General features: G+C 46.3%; 1 protein-coding gene across 4 annotated transcripts in view; it reads left to right on the top strand.

The window, feature by feature from the left end:
- ARHGAP40 (Rho GTPase activating protein 40) overlaps positions 1 to 18,634 on the top strand; it is a 42,041-nt gene that overhangs the window by 355 nt on the left and 23,052 nt on the right. Inside the window, exon 1 of one of the 4 annotated variants that reach the window (XM_090152348.1) lies at positions 2 to 317. The exons of 2 other annotated variants lie outside the window; for them this stretch is intronic. In XM_090152348.1, the coding sequence (XP_090008474.1) occupies positions 310 to 317 (8 nt within the window). In that variant the 5' untranslated portion in view covers positions 2 to 309. Of the gene's footprint in view, position 1; positions 318 to 12,030; positions 13,647 to 18,634 lie in introns of those variants that run through there. One more of the 4 variants, XM_031603136.2, reaches the window with a different exon arrangement.

The raw sequence follows: 18,634 nt of genomic DNA, 5'->3' as shown, positions 1-18,634 counted from the left end.
CCGCGGCGGTGCGTGAGGGAGGGGCGGGCGGCTGCTGCTTTCGTGCTCTTCTTTCTCCGTCTTTTCTCGCCTTGCCCGCTATTGTTTGCAGAGCGCGTCCGGGCGACGGAGAGAAGAGCGCCGGTTGGTGGTCTCGGTGTTTTTTTTCCTTCCCTTTTTCCACGCGGTCGCTGTGCGCGGAAGGGCAGCTCTCCCGAGCGCGGAGCCGCTGCGTGCAGGAGCTCGGCTCCGCGGTGGGCTCTGCTCACAAAGGAGCCGCGATGTGCCGAGGCAGCCGCCAGCCCGCGGGGAAGGAGTTGGGAAACTGAGATGGGCAGGTAACCGGTGCCTGAATATTGCTGTTCGTGGTGATGCGTTAAAGCCCAGGAACACTAAAATTATGTGTTTCGAGCAGTTTTTAGGCTGTGTAAATACTCTCGGAATAGCATTCTCGCGGCCGGGCCGCTGGCGCTCCCGCTGTCCCCGTAATAGCAGCGGGGTCGGTGCCCGAGGAGCTGCCCGGGGAGGTTGGGGGCACTGCGGGAAACACCGCCCGGCTGAACGTGCCGGTGGAGCCGTGCGGCTTTGGGGCGTGCAGCCTGCTGAAAGGAACGCGGCCGGACACTTCTGGGGAGCGAGCTTTATTTTTTTGTACGGGATGAATGGTGTGTGAGTGTGACACGGAGGTGGGTCTGAGCACAGAGGTGGTTTGAACTCTGCAACACAGATGCTGCGGTTCCTCTCTGTTAATACGGTCTGTTTCTCCCAGACAGGCTGCAGTGCCTGCCCTGGGGCTTTGTGCGGTGCCTGGAGCTCGCAGTAGATGTGGTGTGGTTCCTCAGCTCCCTCATGGGCTGCAACGTACCTGAACGGCATCCATGAATTTGTGCTTTGGTTTCCCTTTGCGTTATGAGCAGAAGCTGCTTTCTGGGCATCAGCAGGAGTGCTAGAGCACGCAGAATTTGGGCAGCTGTAGAACTTCTTCCAGTGTTAGCTTGTTGGCAGTGATTGCAAATAGAAACTTCTTTGAAATCAAGGCTCCTCTGTGGATTTGGGTTCAATTCATGCATAAGGGCTGTTCACCTGGGGCAGCACACCGTTTTGTATGCACCCAGCAGCCTCTGTCCTAGGGCACTCCCATTTACTTCCAAGTATGTACCTTCCTTACCTGGAACAGTGGCTCCCAAAGCCTGGAGAGGACTGCACAGCAGTGCTGGCAGTTTCTTCTGACAGAGTTCCCTCTCTCAGCTGTATTTCAGCAGTTTCTTCTGACTGAGGCAAAGCCTCCAGGGAGCCAGAAGCCTGTGCTGCTGTATACCAGACGTAGGTGTGTTATGACCTTTTGCACATCACTTAATCTCCCTCTTTTTTTTTTTTTTTTTTCTTCCTTCCTTCTTATTTGTAAAGCATTTACTTTACAGGCATGTTGCAGAGGTGGGGTTGGATAAACATTCTTAAAACTCCATCAGGAAGCATTGTGCACTGAAAAACTTAGTAACCAGTTTTGCTCTCCTCTGAGCTTCAAAGCCTGGAAGAAACTGCCGAAAGACACAGACTCTACTTTCATGTAAACTGAAGTGATATAATGTGTTTTGGTGGATTTACGTGATGAATGTGTCCAGAAAGCAATATGTCAGAGCACTTACGGGTAAGGCAGCTGGGTGCTGCACTGCTGCTGGTTACTGCCTTCTCCTGGAGGAGTCCTGGGGTGATTCAGCTGGGCTGACATCTGCTGTTGGTGCTGAGGAATTGGGGTTTGTGTGTCCAGCTGCATATTGGAAAACAATGCTCAGGATTTGGCTCGTGACCCAAGAAGATGCAGCAGCAGCAGCAGCAGCGCTGTGCTTGGGGTGCTCAGGAATTTATTTTATTTGAGGTTGTGTTTTTACCATTTAAAGGTGCAACCCAGAAATGTTGTAATGCTTGACATCAGTTGTCAAGGCATTATAAATTGAAAGAGGTGGTGGCCCAGCGTGCCATAAGGAAAGCTATTGTTCCCTCTGAGTACACAGGCGTGCTGAGGTACAGCCTGCACAAGTGGCTCCTTCACATATCCTAGCTGGCCATAGCCCTCTATGTCCTGCTTTCACTTCAGTGCCGGCCCTGCTTTAAGCAGGGTGGGGAAGGAGATGGTGACCTGAGGATCCTTGCAGGAGTTGTGATGGTTTGGGAGCTTGTTCTGGCTGGGTGAGGAGGGAAGATTCTTTTTTAAATCCTTTAAGACTTGGAGGTCGCAATATAAGACTAAGGTTTTCTGCCTTTGTACAACTTCTAGGCTCTTTGTTCAGTGAAACTGTTGCTTACTTGGGGAAGTTATGGCCCACATGCTTCTATTTGAGCAGTTGAAGTGCTGCATAAAAATGTCTTGGTCCTGACATAGTGTTTGAGCTTTCCTGTTGTGAATGTAAAATCCATATGGTGTTGCTTCTTAATTGAAACCTGATGGAGTTATTTTTAATCCTGCAACACGTTATACGAAATAGTCCTCATGCAGCTGACTTGAAAGGATTGCTTGTAATTAGATGTTTCTAATCAGTTGGTATTCCTTTCCGTAATGCTGTTTCTTTCTAACAAAAGTGATTTTGGTTTGTTAATTAAAAAAAAAAAAGCCTCCAGCTCACCAGTGCCAGGCAGGAATGTGAGTTCTGCTTATCAGTGAAATATTAAATAAAACAAGAAAATGATAAAAAAACTACCTATATATCAAATATGGCCTGTATGATTTACTCATTACATTATGCCTTAGGCTTTAGGTAGAAGTCAGCAGCGTGGTTAATCATGTGGATAAATCCTTCCAGGTCTGTTGTGCATTTAAAAAGCGTGTCTGAACTCAGAACCCATTGCCTGAAAATGTAGGACTCTAACTAGGTTTTAGGTTTGGATGTTTATAATACTTTCTGGTATTTGCTGTTTGGTAAGACCGTTAGGTCAGCTCGCAGGGGAGCGCGTTCTGTGATTGCGAAGAAGTTTGGAAAAAGAAATACAAAAGCTGATGTAGCTTAAAGCATATTCCCCAAAGCAGATTACTCCAAGAGTCTGGAATGTGTTGGTGGGAGGTTATTCAGTTTTAGTGAAATGTTGCTCTGTGCATGCAGGAGTTCTTCCCCTCCTAAATAATTGTTTCCATCTGCATTGCGTATTCCACCGGTGCCTGGGCTGTTGAGCTCTGTGCAAAATCTGAGGCTCTTGTTAAAATGAGGGTCTTTGTCACTAAATCTTCTGTGCTAGCTATGTATGACTGAAATGTTGTTATCACATGGAAAATTAGGAGGGCAGTCCTCACTGGGAGGCCTTTTAAATTAAGCCACGTCCTGGTCTCTTTTTCATGTCCTCTTAAAGTTTTAGAGATTGAAGCTCTGGGACCCTCAAATCTTCTTGCATAATGCCTGGCAATGCTAATGTTAATTCACTGGTCTGAGTTAGTCATTTAGTTTTTATTTTAATATGAAATTGTGTCCCTTTGTTATAACTGGAGATGTCCCAGACTTGAATACTGTGGCTGCTGATCAGTGAGTTGTCTGCCTGAACGTACACACTGCCATCCTATGGCAGAGCACGGACATAGGAGATGATCCTGAATACGTTGTATAGCGGAGACCCAGCACTTTTGTAACGACTTGGCTGAGACCCAAGTACGTTTGTACTGCAGGAATTCCTATTTGTTGATTGCTGTAGCACTGAAGTGCTGATCTCTGTGTCCTTTTTGCCCTTGTGCAGAACGTGCCTCCTAAGATGATGAACTTGGAGAGAAGTGGAGGACTGCACCAACACGTTACTGTTAGGAGTTTTGGAAAGGAAGTATCAAGGAGGTGGAGAACACAAAGGCAGGGTCCTGTCTGACCATCACTCTCTTGCTGTTCAGTACTAGCACAGTGAGCAGCCTGGGCATTGCTGGAGTAGTGACAGCAAGCTCATGATCAAGAGGTTGTGTGTTGGGTTTTTTTTTGCTGTTTTTCTAACAGTTATCCCTGCCAGGCTACCTAATGCAGCACAAGAGACCATTATAACTAAGAGCCAGTATAATGACATACATTGTGAACACTCATCGTTCCTTCAGCTGAGAGGCTGTATCACATCTGCACTTCTGTTTGAAGCACCTGGTTTCTGACTTAGTTGATGCCAATTAGTTGAGGTCAGGTAAACGCCTGTTTCCTGGAGGAGGTGGCATGGCAGATGTCTTCATCTTCAGTGCCTGCTGAACCTTCACTGGGCTTCATCTGCCATGGAGAGCATCTGAGAAGTCTGCTTCCTTTGGCTAGCCTGTGGTGTGTGGTCTCTGGGATGGCTGAGCAGTGGTACTGCCTTGGTTTAAACCCCAAAGGGATTGCTGAAAATAATCAGGGTTTCTTGAATGTCTGTTAGGCCTTGGGCCTAAGGCAAAGAGTAACACACAGCTGGGCAATTCCCAGTGAGAAGTCGGTTCCCTTACATTGCTGCATAGGGTGACTTTATAGCACAGAAAAGTGGTTTCCCTGTTGGTGCAGTGGGGAGAGAGGAGGGTGTGATATCCTACAGAACGTGCAGCTGGCTAAGGTCATATGTCTGAAGCTTGAAATTCTGCTTCATCGCAGGGCTAAAATAATTGAAAATATCCTTTATCATCCAGGAGGGGAGATGACTTGTATGCATTGTGGAGGTGGTAGCTGTTCTTTGTCTGGCTCCTCTGTAGTGCAGGAGGAGTTAATGTAAGTTCTTGAGTGAACAGGAGCCTGTAGCTCTTGGTAGGACCGTAGCAGGTGGCCAATATATAATGGAACTGGAAGGATATCCTCTTTTGGCAGCAAATAAATACAGCTTTGCTGATGAAAGTTGTTTTTCTCTGTCAAGGTAAAGCTCGGACAATGTTAATGTTTGAAAACAGCAGGGCTGACACAGTGGAAGGAAATCCTTTCATGCCTCATAGCGGAAGGTAGGCATGATGCTGCAGTACATACATCCCTGCAGCTGATATGAGATACAGTTGTTTTGGTCAAATACTCTACGATCCTGGACTGACTCCAGCTTGTGCATAAGAAAGGTAAAAGTAGATAAAGGTGCCAGCTGTATTTAGATAGAGTATTTCCTTTGATTAGCAGGAGAGGAAGAATCTCTCCTGGAAGCATTCATCCTAATGCTATCCTTGATCCAAGAGTTGCAGAGTTCATTCACTCAGCACTTCCTACATTCTCTTGGCCAGTGTAAAGCAGGCGTGGAGCTGCCGGATGTTTGCAGGCCAGGAAGAGTTTGGAGCAAGCACAGAGCTCTAAGGTCACTTGGGAGAGCTCAGGGCTTTTTTAAACACCAGGACGTGGTGGAATTATGTATCAGCTAGGAAAAAATATGAACCAGGATGCAAATGAAGAAGTAGAACCAAAGAGAATTTCTTGTTTAAGGGTTTTCTGTTAACTCTGTTAGTAAGGTCTGTGCAATTTTGGCTTATGTTTTTAGTGTAAACAAAGCAGATGGCAAAGAGGTGCTAGTCTTTGTGAAGGTTGAGAAGCTGCCATTTGGTTGCAAGCTGTGAGTCTATGAATGTCATTTAACCCTGTATTACTTCTGACATTAATACTGAACCAAGTATTATGGTTTGTTTAGACCTCTCCTATACAGGATGACTTGCCATACGAATCAAATTTCCATGTCATAAGCTCTTTGGTTGAAAATCAAACAAGGACTCCGTCCCTTTGCAACAGACTGGTTAATTTCCTCATTCGCTGTTTCATTAATTCACCAAATCACTTATTTGTGTAATTTTGCTCACTTACGAGCAATTAGTTTTCTAGCTGATGGTGGGAACTCATCCTTGCTCCTCTGTTGTGGTTCAGTGCCCCTGCATCATGGTGGGTGTCTGAGAGCCTCAGCCATGAGGGTCTGCCCTGGGTCTGCTTTTGGGGTAACCTGATGTATTTATACTTTCCAGTGTGGAAGCTGGAGCTCTACCATTCCTGTGAGTTGTTCCAGATAATTCTGAAGAGCTTCTGTGTTGTCAGAAAGTGCCCATCCCTTGTTTCTGCACAGCTGCAAGGGTGGTTTGCCTCATCTCGTTGTGCTGAGCATCTGTGGAGTTCTCATTTTAGGTTGGTGGTGCAGCTCCAGCACTGGTCAGGTTGAGCTGTGGTGGTTGTGCACTGTGTGTTGGGCCACAGCCTGAACTGCTGGAACAGCCACAGCCAAGAAATGCCTTTGTCAGAGAATGCCTGTTGTACGAAAGTTGGGTTGCTTAGACCAGCCTGGTTTCAATGCATAGTCTAGCGTCCGAGAGTGTCAGTTTGGTTATAACAGTCCATTGGATTTAGTAGAGCTGTGAGGTAATGCATAGTTGCTACAGTTTATCTGCTTGTGTGTATGTCTTTAGATTTACCTTTATGAAATGTTTTTAGTTTTCAGCTCAACTGCAAGTCCCGATTGATTTAGGTTGGACGTCAGGGGGAAATTCTTTATGGAGAGAGTGGTGAGGTATTGGAACAGGCTGCCCAGGGAGGTTGTGGATGCCCCGTCCCTGGAGGTGTTCAAGGCCAGATTGGATGGGGCCCTGGGCAGCCTGGTCTAGCATTAGGTGGGATGGTTGGTGGCCCTGCGCGTGGCAGGGGGGTTGGAGATTCATGATCCTTGAGGTCCCTTCCAACCCTGGCAATTCTGTGATTCTGTGAATGTGTGATCCTTTAATTTGTTGGACTTGACGGTGTTTATTCAATGGATGATTTTATGATGTTGACTTCTTGCCTCTGAAATAGCACTGTATTGTTCTGAACTTGCACACTGGGTGTAAAGTGAAGAATGAGAATCTATCTTGCACCAGTGCTTGATGTTGATATAAGAGCTCTGATCTCTTCAGCCCTGCAGGCAGAGCAGCGAGTCTTTGACAGTAAGCAGCACATGGAGGTTTGTTTGGCACTGCTGTGGTCTCCCATTGACCTTTGGGACGGTCAGTGCGCAGTTAACCTGCCCAAATCCTGCACTGCAAAGCTGTTGTTAAGGTCTGCAGCAAGCTCTTCCATTCCCCTCACTGGCTCTAAAGTCCCAGATCATGTCTGCAGTCTTATGGTTTTCATGAAGACTCACGTAATTAAATTTGGTCATGAATATTTTGGAAAAACAAATCCACCCCTAATGAGCTAATGAAATCTTGACTACTAGTAGTTCTGAAAGAGCTGCTAGCTGCGTTGTGAAATCAGTTTCAGCATTCCCAACAAGTCGTGCTCCAGCTGTTGCATCGTTTATAGAAGAAACTAGTACAGACAAGCTCCGTGCTGACTGCAGAGTGAGACTCTGGTGTAGCACAAATGGTGACAGCTGCCATTATTTTTTTTAACTTCTCCATTTCTAAAGAAGCATGCCAGTTCTGTTTCTGTCCCAGCTCTCTTCTAGAGGACAATCAAGGAGGATGGCCATAAATATAAATCATGGGATGCTTCTGATCTCTCCACGCAGACAAGTTTGAATTTCTCCTAGGGATCTGTTGAAGGGATGACAAAGTAGAACAGAAGCCTGTTGGGATAAATGATGATGGCACTTCTAAGTATAAACACAACTGTTGCTTATGAGTAGACTAATCGGCCCTTACTATTGTCTACCAATTAAAAACATCTGCTCCTAGGCTGTATTAAATCTTATTTTGGAGATAATTGAGTAAGAGGGACGGGTATAAATGCTGCTCCCTTTGAAAGAGCCGTATTGCTGTGTCCCCACTGCCCTCGGCAGGGCTGGCAGTCGCTTGTTCTGCAAATGCAGGGGTTGGCTCTTACATCTCTGCACTGGGAGAGGTTCCCAAACCAATGGGGAGAAGGTAGACAGCTCAGGCTGATGCAGGTTCCAGCCCCACTGCATCTCAGAAGGCAGAAACCTGACAGCATCATTTGCTCATTGGAGAGAGACCCACAAATGAGCAAAGGGACATTTAATTCCCAACAATATGCTCAGTATTTCTGTATTCTTCCTGTGGAGGAACCTCTGTGGAGGCTGTTTTTCTCTAGATCTTTAGATCTTGAAACAGTTTGGAATATCTAGGTAAGTGAATTTAGTTTTTATTAAAATCATCCAACAAGACAAATTTCAGTAAGACAGGATGGATTCCAATGTAGTATATGAGGGAGTTTCAGCTAGTCTCACCCGATATAAAACATCTGAGCAGATGTAATGCATTTAAAATACTAAACTACACTCTTCCACCCCCTCAAAAAGTAAGGAGCCAACAAAACAAAACACGCACACAAAACAAAGACGTAACTTGCTAAATTTCATCTGTATTTTGTCCAGGCTTGGACCTGTAGAATTTTGCTTTTAGTCTAACCAACGTAGCTGTGTAGCTATGATGGTATCACTCCCATTGTCTTACTGTCCTTGCTGAAACTCTTGCTTATCTGAGCCAAGCTATCAGTAGCTGCTGTTCAGCTGTCTCATAACCTTGGTAGCTCTAAAGCATTTGTGCTGATCACGGAGCCACGTGCATGGCTTCTTTTCTAAGGGAGTGGATGCTTGGCATTTTTTGGGCAGTAACTTCTACGGGATGCCCAAAAACACACTGACTCATGGTGAGTTCAGCCCGTGGAGCCCATCCCACTGCCTGTGATTATGGTGAGGAAACAAACAGGGTGATGGCCCAGTGCATCACACCTCTGGGCTGGGAACTGGGGCAGCAGCTGCGGATAGGAGGAGCATCAGAAATGAGCTATTTGTAGCTATTGCTCCATCCATTTACCCAAAGGGAAAGGGAAATCCAACTTTCAGAAATCAAAATGAGGTTTGTGAAATGGCTAGGGATGAACACTTTGGAATTTGAGCTCTTCCCTCTTCTTTTTTCTGTGAAAATAAAGGAGGTGCAACGTGCTCACAGTGCAGCCTCTGCCAGAGATGACGACGGTGCTGGGTGAGCTCTGCCGTGGGAATCCAGTCCCTGAGAGCTGGGCTGACCCTGCTGGGCTGCCGTTTGCTGTGGTGACTCATTGCAGCCAGCAAGGTCACAGCTGATCCTCTGCCCCTTCTGCCTCCCTCCATCACACCTTACACATGGTGCGTGGCATTCTGTCAGCTGGTTGCAGTGACTGCAGGCCCCTGTGTTTAGAGGAAGTGAACAAGCAGCCAGGTGGTCATTAGTCCAGGACCTGTACTGCATGTCACTTTTCTGCCTGCAGCATCCAGCAAAAAAGACATGGTTTTTGCAAGGCCTGGCACCCAGCAAGTGTTCAGGCGTGTGTTTGAATAGGGAGATAAACAAGGTCATCCTCAGAAATCCGCTGTGGTTTCTAATTTTATCCAGTTGAAAATGCCCAGAAGGCAGAAAGATGTTCAGTGTATGTCGGTAAGTAGGTCTTGGTTATTCATCAGAGTAAATGTTTTTTCTATTAAGAATAGCTGTTGTGTCTTAGCGCTTCCTTCCATTGTCACAGCTCTTCCTTGAGCAGTGGAAAGGTTTTGGGTGGTTTAAATTACATTTACGGTAGTAATTAGGTTTAAACCACTTTGCAGTTCACTGATCTAAATATACATATGCATAAACAGCACTGGATCTTTTCCTTTTCTTCCCCAAGCCATGGCAGCACCAAGCAGACAACAAGGCACTGCCTTCTGTTTGCCTTTTGCCTTTGTCCAGTGGCCACGAGCCTCGGGGCAAGGCAGTAAGCTGCATGCAAATAATCATTTGGGTTTTGGTTTTTGCAGTGAGTCTTATTTTTTTTTTTTTTTTTATGGCTTCAACGTTTCAGTTTCTCACAACCAAATTATTATGCACCATTTAAATGTTTGTTTTTTTTTCCTTTGAATTTTTTATTTTTTAACATGAGATTAAAAACCATTTGCGTACGCACAATCTCTGCTTAGGATTCATCTGTTTGTGCTGTTTGCCCACCACCCAACATCCTAATCCTCTGTTACAACTCCTAGGCTCAGAAAAGCAGATTATGTGCTCTGACACAGAGCTCGTGGCTCTCGTGTTCTGTTTTAAGCAGGGTCTGACCTGTATGCTGTCGGGTCTGAGCCATCCTCACCATGCGGGGCAGGGAGGGTCAATGGGTGATGCTGCACGTGGTGCTTTGCCTCCATTCTTGCTGGATTGGTACGGGCACACCTAGGGGAGCTGGGGTTTCTTCCCAGTAGCGTGACAAATTGAGTCTTGCACTGAAGGGCCTGAGAACTGCTGTTTCTTGCTGGCTGTTGAGCCAGGAGGTGCTGGTTGGGTCTTGCAGGGCAGAGCAGAGAGCCCATGTGCCTGTTGCACTGTGCTGTGCCCCGGGCCATGGCCTGGGTGCTGCTTCCATGGCAGGCTGGGAGCAAGCTGGGACCTGGGTAATCACACTGCCTTGGTGACTCCAGAAGCTGTAATCTGTTAATCTTAATGGCTCCACGTGATGAGTAGGTAATGCTGTTTGAGTATTTTCTCGGTCTACGATGGAGTGGAGGGGGTTCAAATTACTTCTGAGCTTTCCTAATGTTAAGTATTCCTTGAAAATGAACCTTTCTAGAGGAAAAAAGGAGTTGGGTGGAAGGGGTTTGAGCTACATTCAAATTCTGCACTCTATTTCTGATCGCAGTGCCATTCTCTTGCATTTGATTTTCTAGCTGACAAATCACTTTGGGGATGCCTGGCAAATGAAGTGGTGCCTCAAGGTGCTGAATGCAGGGCCTGGCCACTGTGCTCCATCCAACCCACAGCACTGGCACCGAGCTCTGCTGGGGCTGTGTGCTGGGGCACTGACAGTCCCTGGGATGGCAGAAGGACCTGGAGCCTTTGGGTCTCCAGACATCACTTGTTTTGCCCAGCTGAAATTCCTCACTGTCTGAAAATGTGGGGGGGTTATTTTACCCTCTCCTTTTTGGTCCTGAAATAAAATAAATAAATCAGGCTTCCTGAGCAAGTCAAGACACGTTGGTTTGGCAGGATCCACAGATACCTTCAGAAATAACTCATGCGCTAAAGCCGTGACGTTGGCGGTGCTGGGCTGGTACCGTGATTCATGTGAACAAAGCGAGTGCTGGGAGTGCTGGCATGCCTCTTTGTCTCCGTATTTGAGTGAGATGATCTGGCCCCGGTTGGCCTGGCTCATCTCTAGTGACATCAGGAGGTCTCTCCTGGTGAATTGAGGCTCAAAACCGGAGTTGGGATATTCATCCTGATTGAGTCCATCCTCACTTAGAGACTCGCTGTGCCTCTCTGTTCAATTCCTTCTCCCGTCCTCTCAAACTGGGAAATAAACTTGATGATTATTCCTCTGAAATGCCACAAATAAACCAGACTGGTGTAAATACGCACAAGGCTCCAAGTGGAGAACTGCTGTTGCATGCACCTCATTATCCAATTAGGCCTTACGTTTTCTGCAATGCTTGCTTACTGCTTTATATGAGTAATTAAATGTACTACTAAAGAATTCTGTTTTCATTCTCAATCCTTTAATTTCTGCTTTGCCTTGCAACAAGCCTGGCTGAATTACTGCTGTTGCTTTAGGAACCTGTGACGATGCAGTTAACTCATACCTGTGACTGTCTCAGTCTGTCTGAAAATCTAACAAAAAATCAAAGCAGCTGGCTGGAGTTAGCAAAGGAAATGGGATTAGAAGAAAAATGGCTAAGGGATAAAAGAAAGGCAGTTATGGGCTGTTGTGCCCATCTACTTCCAGACCTGGCAGCTTTTGTGTAACCAAGAAGGAACAACCTGAAACACAGCTGCTTGTTTTAGGGCAAGGCGTGCTTGGTGTGAAGCCTTCTGGAGCCACACATGCTCACAAATGTTTCTGGCTTTGCTGTTGCTTGATCTCTTGTCTCTCAAAAGCTGGGCCATCTGTGGGGTCATATGGAATCATGGATTATCTGAGTTGGAAGGGACCCCTGAGGATCATCATCTCCAACTCCTGACTCTATAGAGGAAAATAAATGTTAAACTATATATCAGAGAGCATTGTTCAAACGCTTTTCTTTAGTCAGGAGACAATGTCCAACAGAAAATGTCTATTTTAATGTATATACAGTGCCTTATGCTTCTGCCAGGTGTAGCTCTACAGTCTTGTCTACTTGACTGAAAGCATGAGAGCAGCTTTGAAGGCGTTTAGTATGTTAGTAAGGTCTTTAGTGTTGGACGTGTTCTGATAACATGCTGCCTACGTATGATTCAGAGCTACTGTGAAAGCTCATGGATGGGCTTTCTTTCTAAGTGTGGATTTCCCAAGCTGAGACTCTTCCAGGCTGACATGTTCAGTTGTTGGTCTTGGTTTGGGCCATACATAGGGAAGCTACATGGATAACGTGGACTATGAACCTGATCCCTGATGATACTCATTAGGAATGTAAGATAGAATGTAAATGCAAGGACTGTGGAACTGCTGGGGTAGCTCAGCTGTCTGGGATAATCCTTCCCTAAAATGAGTCTGTCTGAAGGGACGGGGGTGGATCCGATGGGATTTTGGGCATTTGGGTTGTGTTACTTGTGGGACAAATAGGGTGCAAGGTGGGGTTCCAGTGGCTAGGCTAATGCCGCGGCTGGGAGTAGGGCTGTATTAATGGGTAGGAAGAAACTGAGATTGCTTCTTTGCATACTTTCATGAAGGATTGTCTCCAAAATAGCTGCTGCTGCCCTTTTAAGCCATTGCAGGCAAAGCAGGCTGACCCATAGATCCAGTCTTACCGGAGCATTGGAAACGAGTGAAGTTATTACCTGTGCCAAAGAAACTTTGCATGTCTTCGTTAAGGAAACTTTAAACAAATGACTTATTTGTAACTTTGACTTCAGGATGGAGAAGAATAAATGTTAAAGGAAAGGGAAGTTACAGGAATACTGTGAGAGGAGATTTGTGGGGAGAATGGGAACAGTAGAAAGAGGATAAGACCTATTAGGTACAGCAGAGAGATGGGGGGGTGTGCTTGTTTTAACCCTTTGCCTGCTCACATACTACTTGTTGGTGAGGTGCTAAAGAAGAATCTGGATCTTACAGAATGCTTTCTGTAGGTGTCATGGGTTTATGCTGCTCTTTCAACGCCAGTGCCTTCCATAAAACTGTGTCTTACTCAGTGCCAAACGATGGCAGGGTATGCTGGATTTGCTTTTTTAATAAGTGCTCTTTTTTGTGGTGGTTGTTGCTCAGCGTGTTTTGTTTTGCTTTGCTGCCTCCCTCCCTCCTCATTCCCTGCCAGATACTTTGGTTTTCTTCTGTCTCCAGAGAAGTAAGATTTTGAGGAGCAAATACACCGACTCCTCCTCCCCAGCGCTGCCTTTGGGAGTTAGTTTTTCGCAGAGCTGAGACTCAGTGATTATTGAGCAAGCTTCAGCTTGGGCTCAGGCTTGGAATAGCTCCTTGCTATTCTCCAGTCGTGCTGAGTGCTGGACGCTGGCCTCGTGCCTCGTCCTTCAGCTGTGTTCCAGGCACGGAGCTCAGCCCTGGCGGGGCTGCCTTGAAGTCCCAGGTGTATTTACGGTGACTCCTGCTCCATCCTGGGGAGGGCGGATGGGGAGGGGGAGGAGAGGATGTGTGCAGGTACCCAATCAGCTGCACACCTGCCCGGTGACGAGGAGCAGCCCTTGGCAGTTGGATGCAGGTTCCTTGGCTCGGCGGCAGCGCTTGGTGCGGTGCGGATGGGCTGACTGCCTCCCCCTCCCCACCGAACATGGACAAGCTCGGCAAGAGGAGCTCAGGGTTTGTCAGGACCCGCATCCCGCGGCCCCAAGTGGTGCTGCAGCCGATGCAGCCGGCACGCTGCTCCTGCAGGTACGGGCTTTGGGCTGGGGCACGGCTCCGTGCGTGTTCACTGCATCCAGAAGGCAGGGGGGAGGTAAGGGCAGAGACCTGTGGCAGGGGAGATGGAAAGGAGGTAAATTTCCAGAAGCGATCGGGTTGTAATATTTTCTCTTAAACTGTGCTTCAGCTGCCTTGATTGTGAATATCGAATGTACTGAATTGTCCTGTTTTGTATAAACCTGATAGTTTTGGCCGTTGGTGTCAATGCAGCAAAGTGGGGGTGGGAGCTGCAGGAGCGTGTGTGTGTTTGTGTTGGGGGTGGTGCTGCAGGGGCTGCAGTGAGCATCGTGTGCATCTTCTAAGGTGGCAGTGAAGGTGCCGTAGCAACGTGTGCGCTTTGAAGCCTTTCTGGTGACTTAAAGAGCTGTGGGAAGGTCAGAACTGCTTAGTTACAAATAATCTGCAAAACTTGTGTGCTGAGAGGTACGACTGCAAATGGAGTGATTTCACTTTACAAACACCCTTCTCTCTGTGCTTACTGGACATCAGCTTTAAGACTGTATCTGAAGTCTGTTTGCATCGTTTTAAAAATTGCACCAAGTTTCTGAATGTCTCTCTGCTGCACTAATGGACACGTGTTGCTTTTGTGTGAATGCAGCTCCTGCACCCCCCTCTGTGTCCCTCTCTTCCTTCTTGCTTTTCCTGGCCTGTTCTGGCTGTGTGTGTAGGAGCAAGAAAGGGCAGCGTGAAAAGATCCTGGGCAAAGTTTGTGATTAAGAAAAATAATAAATATTGAGGGGAACAACATAACAATAATAAATTACTTAAATTTATCTATACGTAAGAGAACTAGACTTACACTTGAAGACTATTGCAGGGTTTCTTTCTCCTGGAACAACTTCAGTTTTATGCCAAGCAAGCTGGATTTGTCCCAGTGCTGTGTACTGGTGCCAGAGTACCTCTGTGGTCAGATCTGAGGAGATGCAACAGTGGAACACCCCGTTTGCTCACTAGATTTGACCAGGACATTTAACTTCTAACCAGTGGCACTTTGCATCCGTTCACCCAGCCCTAACAACAAGTGAGATACGTCCCAAGTTTACCCACACTCCTGCAGTGGCACAGATGTGACATATGCCTGTATGATGAGGTGGTTGTGAAATGGCGCACAGAACATCCTCGTGGTCTGATTAATTGCCTTTAACGACTGTTTCAGCAGCAGTCACTGTGGGATGCTCACTGCCTTCCCATTCAGAGAATACAGTGTTGTCACATCCCCGAAGATCTCCTGACAGAAAGCAGCTGCGGCTCCAGCATTTCCCATCTTAGTGCTCCTGGTGGTCCAGCATAGCACAGTGTGGGTGCAGGCTTTGCAGGCAGTACCCAGCTTGCTGCTGCTGTGGGGGTTCCCTGCCCTCAGCAGCTGCTGCAGATCCACTCCCAGCTTGGCGGCTGTTCTTGGCAGGCTTGCTTTCTGCACAGCCAGCGTTTCTTCCTCTCACTACTTGGCCTCCATTTAAGTGCTATTTATAGGTCATCAGCGAGTGGAGCCTTTTCATGGCAGTGTAAGCAGTTCATCTTATGCATTATAACTCCTGTGAGAAATCCAAGTGAGGGCTTTGTATCTGGTTTTCCCATGTTCCAGCACCCCTAGGCTTCTTATGGACAAAGTGTAGCTCAATTCTCATCCCCCCTTGTTCTGTGCTGGCTGGCGTGTTACTCTTGTCTCCTCTTTGCAGTCCCTTGCCTGTTCTCAAATACTGGAACAACACATTATGATTGCTCATTCTTTGCTCTAGTGTAGGCACAGCTGGTTAGGATAGGCTTTGTTAAGTTCAACATTAATGCAGTTGTAAGAAGTTTGGATAAATCTGTGCTTTTGTAAAAACTCCTTGTTTGAGTGAGAAATCTCAAAAACAAGTTGAGAATGTCTTTTATCAAGGATCCAGACATGCTCTGAAAGCTACTTGGCCACCATCCTGCTCTTCCCTGAACATGGGAAGCTGAGGTGTACAAGTTGAGCATCTTGTCTAAAGTCACAGGCGACAGGAGTAAAGGAAGTGCATCTCATCTGATGTAAGGCAGCAGACACGTGTTTTGAGGATGGCTTTGGTAACTGGGAGGCAATGACTCATTGGAAGCTTGCTGAAGTCCCTGGCACTGCAGGGATGTGACAGACAAGTCACTAACGGGCATGAGTAGCCTCTTAGTTAATGAATTTCACCTAAATGTACAACAGATCAGTCCAAAATGGCATTGAGCACTGCAGTGCTGCTAGCTGTTGTTCTGCCCGTGCCCCTTTCTGTCAGCAGGATGTCCATGCAATGAAATCCTTTCCTGTTTGGGGCACCTTGCTGGGGCAGGGAAAGTGAGCAGTGGGCAGGGACCACTATAAGACCTTATGGGGAGACAAAAAACTGAGGGCATGGCTTGTGGCTTCTGAGGCCAAGGCAAATCTGAACACGATGGAGCAGGCAGCCAGCTGATAGACTGAACTAAATGTGGCTTCAGGTATTTTTGATTTGTCTGTATCTGCACGGGCTTATCAATCCCATGTTTGTTCTGCTCTCACTTTCGGGCTAAGAGACCTCCAGGCAAATCTGTAATTACAGGCAAATTTTGCTCTTCCTTGGCTTGCTTATTTAGACACCCACCAGGGAGAGTGGAGATAAGCCTGTTTCAGATTGATGGCCTGGTTGTGTGTGTTGAGATGGAGTTTCTTCGCTCTTAAGTACTTATTTTCAGGCAAACTGCAACCTGTGCTTTATTCAAAACTTGTGGTGCTGTGTTGGATGTTATTTCAAGAGCTGAAGCCCAGCACAAGGCACGCTGAGGATGCAGTACTAAAGCAGTGCCTTACACAAAAGCCCCAATACTGAAGGATTTCAGTCCCTTCAGTGCTGGGCAGATAATCATTGTTTCGTCTCTCTGGTATCACTTGGGATGTCTGGACAGAAGCTGGGGAGTGGCTGTATTGTTGTTGTGGTGGGGGAAAGCTGGACCTGCTCTCGGTGACTCCTCCACGTATGCAGACCATCCGGCATGTCCTCGTTATCGCTTGCAGAACAGGCTCCTCCAAAACAACCTGAAGTGACACTGCTCCCAGAGCTGCTTGCATAATGGAAGATCTTGATGAACTGATTGCTGTGTTAATGAAAACAAGCTGTAATCTTATTAGTAAATTGTAATAGTGACATCTTAACTATTCTCACTTGCGCTGTAGATACCTTCAAGTATGTCAGCCCTCGGATACGAAGTCCTTGCTGAAAGGCCTTAGGACAAGCACAGGGGGGGTTTGGCAGCAGCACAAAGTGGGCTGGGGACTACAGCTTTGTGTGGGGATTCCCTCTGAGATGGGCTGTGTGTCAGTGACAGCTGTATGAGCAAATCCCCCATGGTCAGAGATGCACAAAGATACGCCAGCAGAGATCACTTTGATTCTGGTTCTTCTAAGCCTTAGCTTAGTTAAGCTAGTGAAAGTAAAGCATGCTGGGTGTTTATTTCTGTTCATCATTGCCACAGTAATTTGATAATTAGTCTGTCTTTACTTTTCTGGTCTGCTCTAAGAAGCTTGAATAGCATTCCAACGTTGCTCTTCCACTCCACAGATGGAGGGGATGAAGCAAGTTGGCAGCTTGTGCTGGAGACTGCCTACAGAGCCTTGGGGACTGAAAGGATGAGAATCGGTCTTTAGAGTTGGACTTTAAAGATTTGCAACTTTTGTGTGACTTCTGAACTGATTCTCTTCTGTTTGTAGAAAAGTTATGGAGCTTGTGCCCACCAGACATCTCTTGTGTTCTATTTGCTATCTGGAAATTGTAATTCTGAATGGCATAGCTAATTCTGCATGCTTCATCTGAGGTTTTGACAACTACACTGATATCTTTCAGCCAGGTTCCATTATTGTATTAATATTTATCTTTTTGAAGGAAAGACCAAGATTTGAACTTTCAGTTGTTTAAGTAAGATCTATCTAAGCATACTGATCTATAAGACTTGTGGATTTTCTGTTTTATTTCACATGCTCCTGTGTGTTGTTTCTTAATACCTTTATCCTACTGCTTGACTTTAAACAAGAAAATCTGTCACATTGTGAACTGTGATGGTCTGACCTTCCGAGTTCTTCAGCTGGATTTAAACTGCTTGCTCAGGAACTTGCAAGCAAATTAAAGAGGGGCTTTTTCCTGCACGTGCATGCTTTCTGGTTTCCTTTGTTTCCTTTAATCCTGTGTTCCTTGATTGTTTTTGACCTTGCAGTAAATTGAGAGCTGGTAAGATGTGCATGTTTTCTGACATTAACATATTTTTGTTCTCCAACTCAGTTTTTTTATCTGTCGAAGTATTGCAGCAGTTGATAAAATAATTTCTCACTTTTTTTCCTTTCCAAAGAGTTTGTGTTTGGTGCCAGGGATCTGAAGTGCACTGGTGTGACTTGGTGTGCTGTTTCTGACTTGCTCTTGAGATTAATTCAGACTCCTTCCATCTGTTTCTTTGTTTCATGTGTGTCTTTGTTCGTACTCCAAATCTTTGGAAATGTCCTTAAAACTTGGTGCTTGCGTGCCTCATATAAACCTAATCCAGTCCATGTTGCCTTTTTTTCACCCGAGCTTTTTCTGCAAACATTATGAAAGGAATTCCATTTTCTTCACTTGTCACCTTCTGTTTTGTGTGAAATACTTAGAAAGATCCCTCTCTATTTGTTCGTCTGCTTGGAGGTATTTCAGTGAGGGAAGGAGGTTGAGCAGTCAGTAAAGTAGCCTAGGCAGCCACAGATCTTAGAACAGGTCTCTGACGGGCGTGATTCAACCCTGGAATGAGCAAATGCATAGCAACAGTGTTTATTTTATTTTGATATTCAAGAGGGCCAAGAGTTGCATGAGTGTTTACAGTATATTTGCAGTGTGTTGACAGTATCTAGGAACAGATCGAAACCTACCCTGAAATTTCATATTGTAGTCCAGGACTGGTGAGCCACTGACACTCAGTTGGCCTTTATTAAGGGCTACCTCTATTCCAAG

This window comes from Phasianus colchicus, chromosome 17 (genome assembly GCF_987193195.1).
Source record: "Phasianus colchicus chromosome 17, bPhaCol1.hap1.1, whole genome shotgun sequence".
In the NCBI taxonomy this organism is placed as follows: Eukaryota; Metazoa; Chordata; class Aves; order Galliformes; family Phasianidae; genus Phasianus; species Phasianus colchicus.
This window is presented reverse-complemented; position numbering and strand designations above follow the sequence as displayed.